Source organism: Zeus faber, assembly GCF_960531495.2.
Source record: "Zeus faber genome assembly, chromosome: 9".
Classification (NCBI taxonomy): domain Eukaryota; kingdom Metazoa; phylum Chordata; class Actinopteri; order Zeiformes; family Zeidae; genus Zeus; species Zeus faber.
The window spans coordinates 12,301,361-12,315,879 of record NC_137197.1 but is presented as its reverse complement, the minus strand read 5'-3'; the positions used below and the strand labels follow the sequence as shown (position 1 = coordinate 12,315,879).

At 44.9% G+C, this 14,519-nt stretch overlaps 1 protein-coding gene across 1 annotated transcript in view; it reads right to left on the bottom strand.

Moving 5' to 3' along the window:
- The window catches only part of slc6a4a (solute carrier family 6 member 4a), a gene marked incomplete at both ends in the record, with an annotated part of 12,109 nt that extends 1,619 nt beyond the window's left edge, over window positions 1–10,490 (bottom strand). Inside the window, 12 exons of the mRNA XM_080006883.1 lie at window positions 262–429; window positions 726–826; window positions 1,333–1,432; window positions 2,039–2,170; window positions 3,656–3,768; window positions 4,135–4,262; window positions 4,872–4,975; window positions 5,111–5,245; window positions 5,864–6,002; window positions 7,336–7,558; window positions 8,437–8,571; window positions 10,010–10,490. Coding sequence (XP_079863009.1) covers window positions 262–429; window positions 726–826; window positions 1,333–1,432; window positions 2,039–2,170; window positions 3,656–3,768; window positions 4,135–4,262; window positions 4,872–4,975; window positions 5,111–5,245; window positions 5,864–6,002; window positions 7,336–7,558; window positions 8,437–8,571; window positions 10,010–10,490 — 1,959 coding nt within the window. The remainder of the gene's footprint in view (window positions 1–261; window positions 430–725; window positions 827–1,332; window positions 1,433–2,038; window positions 2,171–3,655; window positions 3,769–4,134; window positions 4,263–4,871; window positions 4,976–5,110; window positions 5,246–5,863; window positions 6,003–7,335; window positions 7,559–8,436; window positions 8,572–10,009) is intronic.
- Between the last annotated feature and the right edge of the window lie 4,029 nt (window positions 10,491–14,519).

Genomic DNA, 14,519 nt, shown 5'->3' with positions numbered 1-14,519 from the left:
CCTCAAAATACTCAAACAAAGCGAAAGCAGAGACCCCGTAAACTCGCCATTACGTTTTGGTCAAAGGACCATCACAACATTTCCCAGATTTTTTTAATAGATTTTTTTTGACCGAAACCTTGCTTTAGTCAATGCATTTATCGTACATTTAGATCCTGTGTGGGAGTCGAACCCAAGGAGTGAAGAACAGAAAGAATAGAGAGGAAAACAGAACGAAGGGATGGGAATGGGAATTGGGAAGGAGTGGACGGAGGCCTGTACCTGTTTGAAGGTGCCCTTGGCCTGCAGCAGGTAGAAGACCATGTAGGCGGGGACGCAGATGAAGGAGGAGACGCCAATGCAGTAGCCCAGCACGGTAGTCCAGGGCGGGTACTGGTAGTTAAACAGCCGCACCTCGGGAGGGAACACTAGGAAGGTGATGATGATGAACTGCATGGAAAGAGAGAGGGGGAGAGAGAGAGAGAGAGAGAGAGAGAGAGAGGGAGAGAGAGAGAGAGAGAGAGAGAAGTAAAACACCGGCATCATCACAATGGACACACATTTCACATTTAATTTCTACAGCTAGCATAGAAAACGCCACTCGAGTAGAGAAAACTGCTTTCGGGTTCTATCGGTCGCGCGCGCGCGTGTGTGTGTGTGTGTGTGTGTGTGTGTGTGTGTGTGTGTATGTGTGTATGTGTGTGTGTGTGTGTGTGTGCGTGTGCGTGCGTGCGCGCGTGTCTCACCAGTAGGAAGCAGGGGCAGATGGCCACCCAGCAGACCCTCCAGAAGCAACCTGGGTAGAAGCCTAGCATGAGCTGGATGTCGCTGCAGAAACGGTTGGTGCCTGGAATACCACACAACCATGCACGCACACAGACACAGACACACACACAGACACATACACACACACACACACACACACACACACACACACACACACACACACACACACACACACACACACACACACACACACACGCACACACACACACACACACACACACAGAGACAGACAGACAGACAGACAGACAGACAGAAAGACAGACAGAAAGACAGACACACACACACTAAGCACAAGGTTTCAACTATATACAAAACTTGAGCATTTTTATCATCTTTATCCCCTTCACCCCCGCATGTCTTAACTGTTACCTTAATTTATGTGTGTGTCTGTGTGTTTGTTGTACAACCCGAGGATTAATGGTGCTGAGGTGGCTACCAAAACAGGGAAAAGAAACTCCTCCACACACTTTTAGGTCCAACTTTCTTTGTGTTTTTTTTTTTTCTCACTGCGATTAACTGAACATTGCTCGCTCGTGCCGCCATCCCCTTTTCATCCCGATAAAGTACCGTAGAACCAGGAGACGGCGATGACCTCCAGGAAGACCACGGTGATGACGGCCGGGCCCGTGGCGTACTCCTCAAACAGCTTCACCACGTACGCTCCGCCCTGGGAGAGGGCGGGAGGAGAGGTAAAGCAGGAGTGGAGGAAGAGGAGTTAATATGGATGGTCATCAATTTCAGTATTTAGTCTTAGATCACCACTGTTGATGTAATCTCATATATCATTAATTCATAACAAAGCTTTTAAATAATTAATTTTTTTTGTCAACGTCAGGGCTCAATGGCGGACCGTGCCACCAATTGAAACAGCATATAGAGAAGCACATACATAATACAAATACATTGAATTGCTGTTTCTTATAAAGTATCAAATATCAAATATGTTGTTGTTTTTTGAGCAAAAAGAATCTTATGTATTACCACTTTAAAAACCCTCATTTTGAGAAGATATATCCAAAGTAATTAGAAAACATAAAGGGAATTACTTTTTTAGTCACACTGCGTGTGAAGGACATCAAGGTCATGGGGATTTTTAGGATTCTAAGTTAAATGAAGAAGTGACAGTTATTGGTATTTGCCATACTGTATGTTTTTCTTCGGTACTGTTCTGTCGGTTTTGACGATGAGGTTATTCGAAAGCAACCAGAACTAATCCCATGAGTGTAATCCCGCTTGGCGGGTGTGTGAGTATCGCGGAAACCGCATAACTTACATATGTGAGCGTGGAGAGCGCTCCCAGGTAGCAGACGCACACCAGGCCCAAGACGAAGGCCTCTCTCCTCTTCGCCAGGACCTGAGGGAACTCGTCCAGCACAGCCGTGATCACCCCCTCCAAACCTGCAAACTGGACCAAGTCGGAGAGAAAATCGGGTCTGAGAAAAAGCACGAGGGGCGAGGATGAGAGACGAGTGATGCCTTGAAAATAACAGCCATGTCACGTCAGCTAAATTTTAATTCAAAGACAATCTAATCGTTTGGGCTCTTTAACATGGCAAACCTTAACCCCATGCAGGCTTAGTGATCATAAACTGGCTGTTAAACTGGTCTTTATAGAAATAATGTTTAGACAGAGAAACTGAACCATGTCTGCCTAGTGTGAAACAGGTGGAGAGAGACCCACTATCGTCTAAAATAATAGAGAGAGAGAGAGAGACAGAGAAAGAATTTGAGAAAGAGACTTCCCTTTTACTTCCGAAAAAAGACTTCAAAACCTTCCCGGAGAAACTCCCGCAGGAGAGTCTTTAGTCATAAAACAGGATTATTTTTTTTTTGCATAAAACAAATTCAAGTGGTTGTTGTTTTTTTGTTTGTATTACTTTGAATTATTTAATTATTATGATTATTATTATGATTATTATTATTATTATGATTATTATTATTATTATTATTATTTGTTATCATTTGTTATTTTTTGTATTATTTTGTATAATTTTTTATTTTATTATTACTTTATTATTTGTTTTTGTTGTTGACATAGTATGTACTGTATGCATGTTTCTTATGCAAACGTTAATAAATTATACCAAATGTGAATAAACATTGAATTAAATTGAATTAAATTGAATTCAATTGAGAGAGAGGACGGCTTTTGGCAACAGAAACTCACAATGTTCCAAGACTTTTTTTTTTTTTTTTTAATTGAATTCTGTTCCTATACCCCCCACACTGCCTCTCAGTGATGTTCTTCAGAATTCCCCACTTGCATCTGAGTTAAGAGGAATAGCGAACTAGGAGAGATTTGGGAGGGGGGCTTATCCAACATAAAATCCACTTTCATAAAACAAGGATTTCACTTAATATCCTCAGTCAAAGAAAACGGGGGATTCTCCGCTGGATATCTCTGTGTGATAAGAGTCGGGGCGGAGCTCTGCCGCTTGGCTATACCACCATGCGGATAAACACAGGCTTATGGAGACAAGATCACATCACAAGATCACACGCCGCAGCAATAGGGGAGTCCTATCTCTCCGTGTTTGTTCACTGTGGTCCAAGACGGAACAATAAGGGCAGATAACACTTGACACCCTTTTTGCGGCGCCGTGCCTTTAATATGGTTACTCGGCGCACAAACACACCAGGCGTTTCCCACTTCCGGAACGAAAGGCAAATATGCAGAGCTTTGTTTCCAGGTGTTTCAAAAACGAGAGCAAACCAGGTGTTGGTAGTGGTGAGACGGTGGAACAATAGCTTCGTAAAAGTCAAAGAGAGATAGGGGTGAGAATAAAGCAACGGCTCAGCACCCGGGCGTACTGTACGTACCGGTGTTGCCACCACGGTCAATCAGGTTACTATTGGAGTAATGGAGTCAGAATGTGAGTGGGTGTCTCACCGTGCTGTCCAGACCCAGCATGATGAGCATGAGGAAGAAGATGATTGCAAAGAAGGTGGCAGCGGGCATGTTGGCTATGGCCTCTGCGTAGATGATGAACAGCAGACTGGGACCTGAAGGGAGAGAAAGGGAAATTAAGTGATATTCTCCAAGGAAGGTTACGATCATTTGTACGCTAGGCCCCTTAGACAACTGTGGTATGAGGCCTTCATTAACTTCAACCTGATTAAGTCCAGTCTTAGGCCTTGAGGCTCCAGTCCATAGCCATTTTGACCTTTAGATCCACAGTAATCAAGAGGCAAGAACTGAGTCCAGAGGAAAACTTTCAGTTCAGACTTCTCCTGACTTATCCAACTGGTTTCACTCACTAGTTGGATCGCAGGGTTGATGGTTATTATCAAATCCACATAATTGACTCAAAAAGTGAGATTTGAACATTTGCACATCCCTAAACATTTGCATTTGGGGCGTTTTCCTACCTGCGTCCTTGGCCACGGTGTCTACGTCCTGCTGCCTCATCTCAGCCATGTAGCCGAGCACGGTGAAGATGACGAAGCCCGACATGAAACTGGTCAAACAGTTGACTGAGCTGGTCACCAACGCATCCCTGAGTGGGGAGTGGGTGGAAGGGGTAAGGTTAGCACTGGGTACCAAAAATCTATCCTATTATGACACCGACCAAATTGCATCGTATTGGGTATTTCGAGTTTTAACCTTCGGCACCAGTGAGCTAATAAGCATTCCAGTTCTAAGGGGCAACAAAACTGGTGGTTGGTAGTATCTTACTTGACTAGTCCGAACATCCAGAAAAGCAAATTACTTTGGGGGGGTGGGGCGTCGGCTCATGTGCTGTGCATTTGATAACAATGTTCTACTGGTTGGCTTCAGGAATAGGGCTTAGGACTAGTCTTTCCTTATGGATTTTTTATGGCCATTTTCAGAATTCTACAAATTTCAGACAATGGACGTTCCAACAAACAGATGTATAGGGGTTGTGTGATTATGCAAATGTAAAATATACTTTCAAGGAGGAGGAAGAGGAGAAGCGTAACAACATAAAGGATCCAGGTGAGCACAGCTACAAAAGGTGGATTTAGACCAATATGGTCTTATTCAGATGGTTACGACTTGAACAAATGCCGCCTTGTGCACCAACCGCAACTGTAATTTACAGTTACCTGCAGGATTTTAACAGGGTCACTTATTTATTTCTCACTTGTAGCAGTTGTTGTGGAATGGGTTGTAGCTGGCGAAGGCGAGCAACACGCCAAACCCAGGACCGAGAGAGAAGAAGATCTGAGCAGCTGCATCGATCCACACCTTGGAGGGATGAAGGGAAAGAAAAGGAGGGTGGGAGAGATATAAATGGGAGACATAAAAGACTTGAGGGATCTTGTATTATATTTCAATGTTAAAACACCGTAACCTGATAGAAAGGTTTAATTATTGGCTCACTGTAGTGCTGAGTAGTTTTTCCCAATCAGGCTTCAGGTAGAAGACCACACCCCTCCAGGCTCCGGGCAGAGTGGCCCCACGGACGAGGAGCACCAGGAGGACCAAGTAGGGGAAGGTAGCAGTGACCCACACCACCTGATGTACACAGAGAGTGGGAAAGAATATTCAGAGACTGTGGATGCTGAGGGCCTCAGCGGTGACAATACTATACTATACTTAACTATACTATACTATACAATACTAAACTAAACGGTACTATACTATACTATACAATACAATACTATATGATACTATACTATACTAAACTATACTATACTATAGCATAGTCTACGGTGAACTAACACACCAAAAGTAGACGACCATTGACAACAATGGTCCATGCGCTCTTGTTGCTTCTTCCCTGTATCTCCGTGTAGTTTCTGCCATTTTTTATTGTGCAGCTGTTTTGTCTCAAGAATGCTTTGCTCGCATTCTATGGCTTTCTCTTCCTCCCTACCATTTGCAACCCATTGATGACCCGCTTAACTCCTGTGCTCAGCTCATCCAGCTCCTGAAAACATGCCAAACACCTCACTGCCCCTTGTTTAAATACCAGGGGTCCAGCCAATAAACCTTTCAACCAAAAGGCTTCCCTCTCTCACTAATCACCCAGCCATTAATGGTAAAAGGGTGGGGAGTTGACAAAGGTGCCATTAGACCAACTTATGCACCAGCCCATCACCAAAATACCCCCCTCCCTCGCATCTCCATTACCTTGCCCGAGGTCTTGACACCCTTCCAGATGCTGAAGTAGACGATGGTGAAGATGAAGAGCAGGCAGAGGGCCAACTGCCAGCTGATGGAGCCCAGCTGGTGGAGGCCTGGAGACAGGTGCACCTGCAGCACATGGCGACTGGTTGGAGAGGGGGAGGTGGGGGAGGCAGGGGGTGGTAGAGGGTAAGGAAAATGAGGGCAAGAGAATAAGAGAAGGACGTTTGGCGGTAGCAGTGGTGAGGAGATGAGGGGAGGTGAAAACAGAACGGGATGAGGTGAGGGTAGGAGCGAATATGGAAAGATTAAACTGAGAAATCGAGTGGGAATTGGGACAAGCAGAAAAGATTACAAACACAAGAATGCACGCACGCACGCACGCACGCATGTACACACACACACACACACACACACACACACACACACACACACACACACACATCTTACTAATCCTGTAGATAGTGGTTTATTTTAATTAATTTAGAAAAGTATGATTAACTGTAGCTGCACCAATTGTTTGAATGAGTCGGAGAGGACAAGTGTATGAATGCAACACGGATCATCAACGGCAAAGCAGTGTAGGCAAATGTTCTGAAGGGAAGAGAAGGGTTGACATAGGTCACAGCTTAAGCACACAGAACCAGAAACATAAAAACAGACATGATTTCCAGTATATTGAAAACAGGACATTCTGGCGCCAGACTAACTTTGAGGAATTTGTTATTTTAATACCTGCATTTAGTCACGGTTTAGTTTAAGTCCACTCTGGCTAGAGTCCACATCTGTCTGGATAAACGTGGCGGCCTGGGGATCACTGATAAGGCTGAGCACTTCTCTCTAACCTGGACTTACACATTGTCCTGAACCGGAGGCAGTTCAGATTTGGGAGAGATTGATTTCAAACCACATACAACACTAAACGCCTTGTACGCCAGAGACCATTTTGTCAGTTTCCAATCCGTCAGATGATTGCGTACTCATGCTGGAGCTCAGTGCTCCAGTCTGCACAGTCCTGCATTCTTCTTTGACTCGCTTTCCCAGTTTTACTCAAATCATCCTTTCAAAACCTCCTTCGCTGCCTCCTCCACTCCATCTGTCCCTCGAGCAAACCCAAAAACAAACGGTTACATTTTTGAAAAAACAAAATCTGATTGAACTATGAACTTGGTGTGCTTTCAGTCTAGCATCTACTGGTAGATACAGATGGTAAACGCAAATGGATGCTCTTGAAGGTCTTTATGGTACAAAATATATATAACAAAAGTTATATTTTATTTGTCCATGAAAAGGAGTGCCTACAACTCCTGTCTCTAACATCCACAGAGGCGAACTCCGAAGCGGTTTTCTTGAGGGGGACTACCAAGTACGAGCTGATTATGCTAAATCTGTCAGTCTCTTCTCTGGAATTCAACCCCCGCTCCTGTACTCAACCCTCCCGGCTAGACTGGACATACGCTCGACTTACATGCACTTACGTATAGAACTCCTCGGCGGGGGAGGTGGAGGAGTTGGACCAGGACACGTTGTGGTCGGTGGACATGTAGCGGTTACAGTTGGCCGTGTTCCAGCTGTTGGAACAGGTGGTCCAGGGCAGGGTGGACCGAAATGACGACAGCAGGTAGTACAAGGCCCAGGCCATGATGGTGTTGTAGTAGAATGCAATGTATAGGGCTATGATGCAGATGGCGAAGCCTATCCCTGGGGTTAGAGAGAGGAAATAAGGGAATCGAAATTAGTTAGGAGAAGGAAGACAAGGAATCTTCTCAGTCAAGGGAAACAAGAGTAAGGTGTTGTGAAAGAGGAACTTATTTGAGAGTACTTACTGGTTATTGAAGTCATAAGACCAAGACTAAAACTAATTTGGCAATCAAACTAAATTGACATTACACAAAGAAGACATCATAAGATTAGAGATCCTGAACTGTACCTCTACGTATATTCTGCAGGACCACGACTAAGAATGGAAGAAGGTTCTAGGATGCGTTTGACACGACTCAATCACGACCGCCTCCCTCCCTACCACCACTCAGAGAGATAAGCTCTGTATTTCAAGCTCATTCAAGCTCCAAATGGGTTTGGGCAAACGGGGTGACATTTCCAAACAACAACAATTTACATACTATCAAATTTCTAAAGCGGCTGGCATTTGGCACGGAAATGTGACAATTTCCATAACAGAGAGTCAGAACATCACACTGCGCCTACGAGAAGATTGGGGAAGTTCTTCAAGACACCTTACGCTCAAGAAGGGTTGGGGAAGGTTAAAAAAGCTGTCTCTCAGAGCCTCCCTCGACGCTGTCCTTCATCGTCAGAAAAGTCTTCTACTCAGCTCTCTGCCTGCGCGAAATCCCCTTCTGTGCTCTTTTTTTTTTTACCTTTTTTATCTTGAAACATCCTTGTGGAGACATCAGCACTAAAAACGATTCTTCACTCACCTCTTGTTTTTCTGCTCATCCCGCTGCTCAGGATCACACACACACTCAGGTCCACTTCTGTCTTTTTCCCCTTTACCCCCCTTTTTCTTTATCCACTCCACTACTATCCTTCCCCTTCTTCCTTCTTCTCTCCCCTCCTACCTTTGAAGATGGGGCAGATGTGCTTCCAGATGGAGATGCAGCCGCTGCGGTGGAACTGACCCAGGGCCAGTTCCATGTAGAAGAGAGGCACCCCCCCAAACACAGCCATCAACAGGTAGGGCAGCAGAAAGGCGCCTAGAGCGAGAGAGAGAAACATGAACAGGCTTATGAAACGGAGTAGAGCGGGAAATATACATCGGTGGATGGGGGGAGGAGGATGGGTGTATGAGAGAAAAGGGAGAGTTACAAGTGGAAAAAATACAATGACACCCGTGAGGAAAAATAGCACTAATTCAGCCTCCACTTGTATTCCCTGTGGTCTCCGCAATGGCAGGCAACACACTCTAATTTACTCCTCGGTAAAGAGCATCAGTTACTTGCTGGAGCCATAGCCCTTTCTTGACCCCTTAAAGGCACAGTGTGGCTTTGTGTTGGTCCCCCCCCCCCATTTCCCATGCTGTGGCGCTCTATTCGTTTGGCACAGAAGGGGGATCGTGCAAAGAATTTTTTTGTTTTCGCATGTACCAAGTGAGGCAGCACAGAAATCTCACAACTATTCTATTCCATATGAAAACTTGAAAGCGAGTGAAAGATGTAGGATTAAAACCCAATCGCTCATGGGCGAAGGCGAATAATAAGCAACTTGGCCGATAACGCATCACGCCCCTGAGACTTGCCTTCTTGCGAGGCGTGCTGAGAACAAGCTTTTTCTCTCTTCGACTTTTCTTTCCCTCTCTTTCATTGTTTCTCCTTTTCTGCCTTTCTTGTTTTCCCCCTTTGATTCTAGATAGATCTGTGTGCGTGTGTGTGAGTGTGGCTGCATCTCTCTTTGTGACATGAAAGCAAAGATAAGAGTTGATTGAGCAGCTGCCTGGGAGACAGGTTATTAAGCAAAGAGAGAGAGACCGACGCCGTTCTCATAAAACCCACAATTAATACTGTTGCTTCTATCAAGTGCCTCCCGGTCCCCCTTTCTGCCTTGCCCCCGAGACACACACACACACACACACACACACACACACACACACACACACACACACACACACACACACACACACACACAGAACACAGGAAATTGCAAAGATTTTATTATTGCAAATTCAATAAAAGTGGGAAGGGGAGGACCTGTTTGCCACTAGGTGAGGATCGTGCGGTCGCTTATTGTCGACACTAGAGACGCCGCTGACTTTGTGTGTTTAAACCCTGGGCTCAAACAAGAATTAGTTGCAGCAAGTAAATGTATTGCCTAATGCAATGTTTGTCCCTCAAAGGCTCATCTAATTGGAAGATATTGGCCTTTCTAAATGGGAAGCGGGAAAAGATGGATACAAGCGTCCCTCTGTATGGGGCGATACAAACACTTTTTTAACTCAATAGGATGTACTTGAGTCATTCTACATCAATGTCTATAATAACTGCAGAATACAGTTTTTCTCCCTTTTTACAAAAATGGAAGCCATACTGTTTTACAGAAATCTCGGCCTGGAGAATTTGTTTCCTTCTGCTTACATTAAACTGAGATCTAAAATGAGCCTTTATATCCTAGAGCTCCTCTGTTCTTTAGCGTCCTCACCTCCTCCGTTTTGGTAGCAGATGTAGGGGAACCGCCAGACGTTGCCGAGGTCCACGGCGTAGCCGATCACGGAGAGCAGGAAGTCCATCTTCTTGCTCCATGTCTCCCTGGGCCTCTCCAGGCTGGTCTGCTGCACCACCAGAGTTCTGAGCCCCCCGAGCTGCACAGTGGTCCCCGCGCTGCCTCCTGACCCGGGCACCGTACCCCCGGAGAATGGCCCGGTCCCCGGGCCCTCTCTGGGACTCTGAGGGGTGGAGGTGGGGAACCCGTTAGACACCTGCTGACCAAGGCCGGAGCTCAAGGTCTTGGGTCCCTTCTCAGCCAGGCCATCGGCCAGCATCAGCCGGCCGTTCTCGTGCTGGGACCCTTCCTCTTCTCCGACCTCTTCCTCCTCCACCTGCCTGCCTTTGTCCCGCTCTTCCTCAGTCTCCCCTCCATCCATTTTCAACATGGTCGACATCATAATTTCTTTCGTCTCCATTGCAATGTCTCTCTGCGGGTGTTGGTGCGGTGGTTAGGGGCGCTGGGAGATTTTCATCAAAGAAGGAGGGAATGTGTCTGATATTGGGCCCATCAGGGGAACAGAAGGGCTAAGACAAGAGCGAGGCGACGTTTAAGCTTCAGTTTCAACACTTTTGCAGCATTAACGAAACCAGACCTGGAGCGAAAGGCACGGGGAGAGGGCGATCAAGACGTGAGGGGGAGGCGGGACAGAAGTAACGTGGGACAGAGTCAGCCGGTCCAGGGGAGAGCGAGAGCAGTGGAGCTGGAGCAGACGTAGGTTGGGCAGAGGGAAAAGGAGACATGGGATGAGATGCGGCTCGCAGAGAAGCTACAGGAAGAGGCACTTGGACGTTCGCCTCAACCTCCACCTCCTCATCTGAGAGCCACGGTGATGGAAGACCGGACGCAAGCTGCAACACAGAAGGAGTTGAAGCTCAACACACAAGTCAACACAGAGTTTTCATCAACATATTCAGTCTACAAACAGTCTACAGAGTCGCATTACCAACACTTAGAACTTGGAATTTCTTTCTCGCCAATATATTACCCCCCACCCCTTTTTTTTTTAACTTACATTTTTACATTGTCGCTCAAAAATTAAGCATTTTATTGCTTACATGACAGCTGATGTACTATGGAGCATATGACCAATAAAACCGGCAGATTAGAGAGCGTAGGAGAGATGGAGGGATGAGCGATTCAGCTGGTGCTGTTTATTTACCTCCTGTATATATTATTCAAACTGCTATACAAACTTAAAATTCGCTCAAAATCCACTTCATAGCTCATTCCATTCCATTCCTTATCAGAGTAAATATGGACACATATACAGCATATAAACAAAGAATTGTAGTAAAGACAGTAAGACAAAACAGAGAGCACATTTTTGAAAGGTGAACAACTTTAACCAGAATTAAATAAAAGGGCAAAACAAACTGAAACATGATGTCTAAGAACCATTACGCTTTTCAAGTTCAACTTTTTTCTTTTAAAGAAATATATATTTTTTAATAGTTATGTGTTATATACTTAAATTATGTATGAGAGAAGTGCTTTTTAAAAGCATATATTATTATTATGATTATTATTCTAATTATTATAATAATAATAATAACGAGAATAATAATAATAATCATCATCATAATATTAATAACTTTTGAGATAATGACAATTTTCAGTCGGAGTACAGTTAAAATATATTTAAATACATAATCATAAATTTTACACATTATTTTGGCAGCTTGAAAGTATTCATATGGAGGTCGAGATCAACACGCAACAAAATGCAAAAATGTCTCAGGAGGGCAACGAAGACTCTTGCTTGGTGTGGCAGTGAAAAACGGGGAATAAAAGCACCTGTGTGACTCCACGTCACTGGAGCAAATTCAAAGAAAAAGTTGTTCAACAGATGTTGGGGGGGGGGGGGGGGCGTTCAGATTAATTCCAACGTGAGTAAGTAACGGCATAATGTATGAGTAAAGGAAATGCATTTTTTTTTAATTGCCGTTAAATCACTGTAAATTCAACCCCATTCATTACCCGAGAGTAAAGATTCCCAAACACTCACTGACATCCATCACAAGGGCACGCGGGTGTTTATACGCGTCATCTGGATTCGAGTTTAATGCCGGCGTGCGGGAAGAGTCCTCATTAGAGATGATGGTCCGCCGGCTGTACGCTCATTTGTCCGAGACTCATTTGTCCAAGGCTCTCCACGCACCTGGACGGAGGACGGAGGAAAGCCACCGCTGCACCAACCGTCCGTTCCGCCCCGATGCGTCTTACACAACAACACGGGCCGCGATTCTCTGTTCATTCTCATTCCTCTTGAAAGCCATTACAGGCTTGGTATAGAATTCCCTCTTTTTTTATTTGAAGCCTTTGAAGCCTTGAATGCTTTCTAGACTTTGTGGAAAGAGTTTGGCTACGCATAGCAAGAAAACAACGTCAAACAACATGAATAAAGTTCGTCATTACAATGCAATTAAGAGGTAAGTGAGAAAAAAAGCGAAATGTGATACACAAACACGCTCTGCGACCGTTAGACTGCGTCACGATAGACGGCGAGGAAAGACAAACGACTCGAAGAAACAAAAAAAATCTGACATGCACGTTCGCAGACACAGTGGTTTCATTTCAATCTCCTTTACTCACCAACCTAAATGACCCACTCGTATAAAAAGGTGAAGGATTTTGCTTTACACCGCACATCACCTTACACCGCTACCATGACACGGTATGTTCCATTTCACGCAACCTTTAATTACAGGATGGAGAGGTGAGCCATGACAGGAGACAGGAGATATAAAACTGAAAAAAAAAGTTATTAAAGGGAATTAATAAAGGCAGAAGAAATTATCTCCAGTCCCTCTATCAAAACCCAACATTTTCCACAGCGTGTTGAGTATTCCCTCCGTCGATGGCCATGTTGGCACTTTGTGTGAAGATCCATTGGCGTCAAAATGAGATTAAACCAGGATTGGTAGATCTCCACACACACTCACAAACACACACACACACACACACACACACACATTCGATACGTTACCTTCTGGGATGGAAAACCAAGCAGTCACAGAAGTTGGGTTCTACCTTACAGAGGCTAGAAAAGCAGCAGGTACTGTCCCAAAGTGGAAGGATTGTGTGTTACGGTACGGGCAGCACCTCAGCACGCTGCCTCTGTCCAAGCAGCTCCTCAAGCCGCTCTCATTTGCCTCTCTCTCTCTCTCTCTCTCTCTCTCTCTCTCTCTCTCTCTCTCTCTCTCTCTCTCTCTCTCTCTCTCTCTCTCTCTCTCTCTCTCTCTCTCTCTCTCTCTCTCTCTCTCTCTCTCTCTCTCTCTCTCTCTCTCTCTCCCTCTCTCCCTCCCCCCTCCCTGATGTCCCTCTACTACCGACTGGCACACACATGCATGTGTGCAACAAGAGGTGACACACACACACAGACACCCGCGCGCGCGCGCGCCACACACACACACACACACACACACACACACACACACACACACACACACACACACACACACACACACACACACACACACACACACACACACACACACACACACAGATGTAGGGAATGGGTAGAACTTGCAATTTTGGATGCTTACAAATATAATTCTCTGTTTGAAATTTCATCCTTTATGTGAATAAAAATAACATTTCCAACCTACACCGTCATGAAATCACACACACACAAACACACCCACGCAAATGCACGCTAAAAGAAGGCGAGTCCTACCGTGGAAGAGTTCTGTGGAGATGTGAGGCCGGGTGCTACTCACAGCCTGACTGGCTTCACACACACACACACACACACACACACACACACACACACACACACACACACACACACACACACACACACACACACACACACACACACACACACACACACACGCAGTAATACTGTACACACACATTTATCCAACGGCACAAGAGTTTGGACCCTCCCTCTCTCTCCATCCCTCTCTCCCTCTCTTTTCTCCCCCTTTCTTTTGTTCTCTCAGGTTCTTTATACCTCCACGAAGCTCTTTATTTTCTTCCTTCCGCCTTTTCTACATCTCTGATTTCCATTTATTCACGTCATTTATAGTCACACATTTTGAAACTTGTTTTGTAAAAAGAAAATACATTAATTGACAAAATGATGTCATTCATCATTTTTCCATTGTTAAAAAAATAAAAATAAAATAAAATTATAGCCTGGCACATGGATCTCAAGTATTCATAGTGCTCTGGTCAGCAAAGCTGGATCTGTCCAGAAAACAATCTGAATTGGATATTTGGGGAATTTGGTTAAAAGTTTCCGGTTTTAGTTTGTGCTAAAAAAAAAAAAAAAAAAGTGGGAAGCTGTGGACAGAATTTAATTATTTTCCTTTCAGTATCCTTTCCACATATTGGAGGGATATCCAAACCACTTGCTTAAAAACGTGCATCACTGCATGAGAGTTTGCACTTTGCCGAGTCCCAGGGGATTCTGAGGAATACCTGGTCAGTGTATCGCACT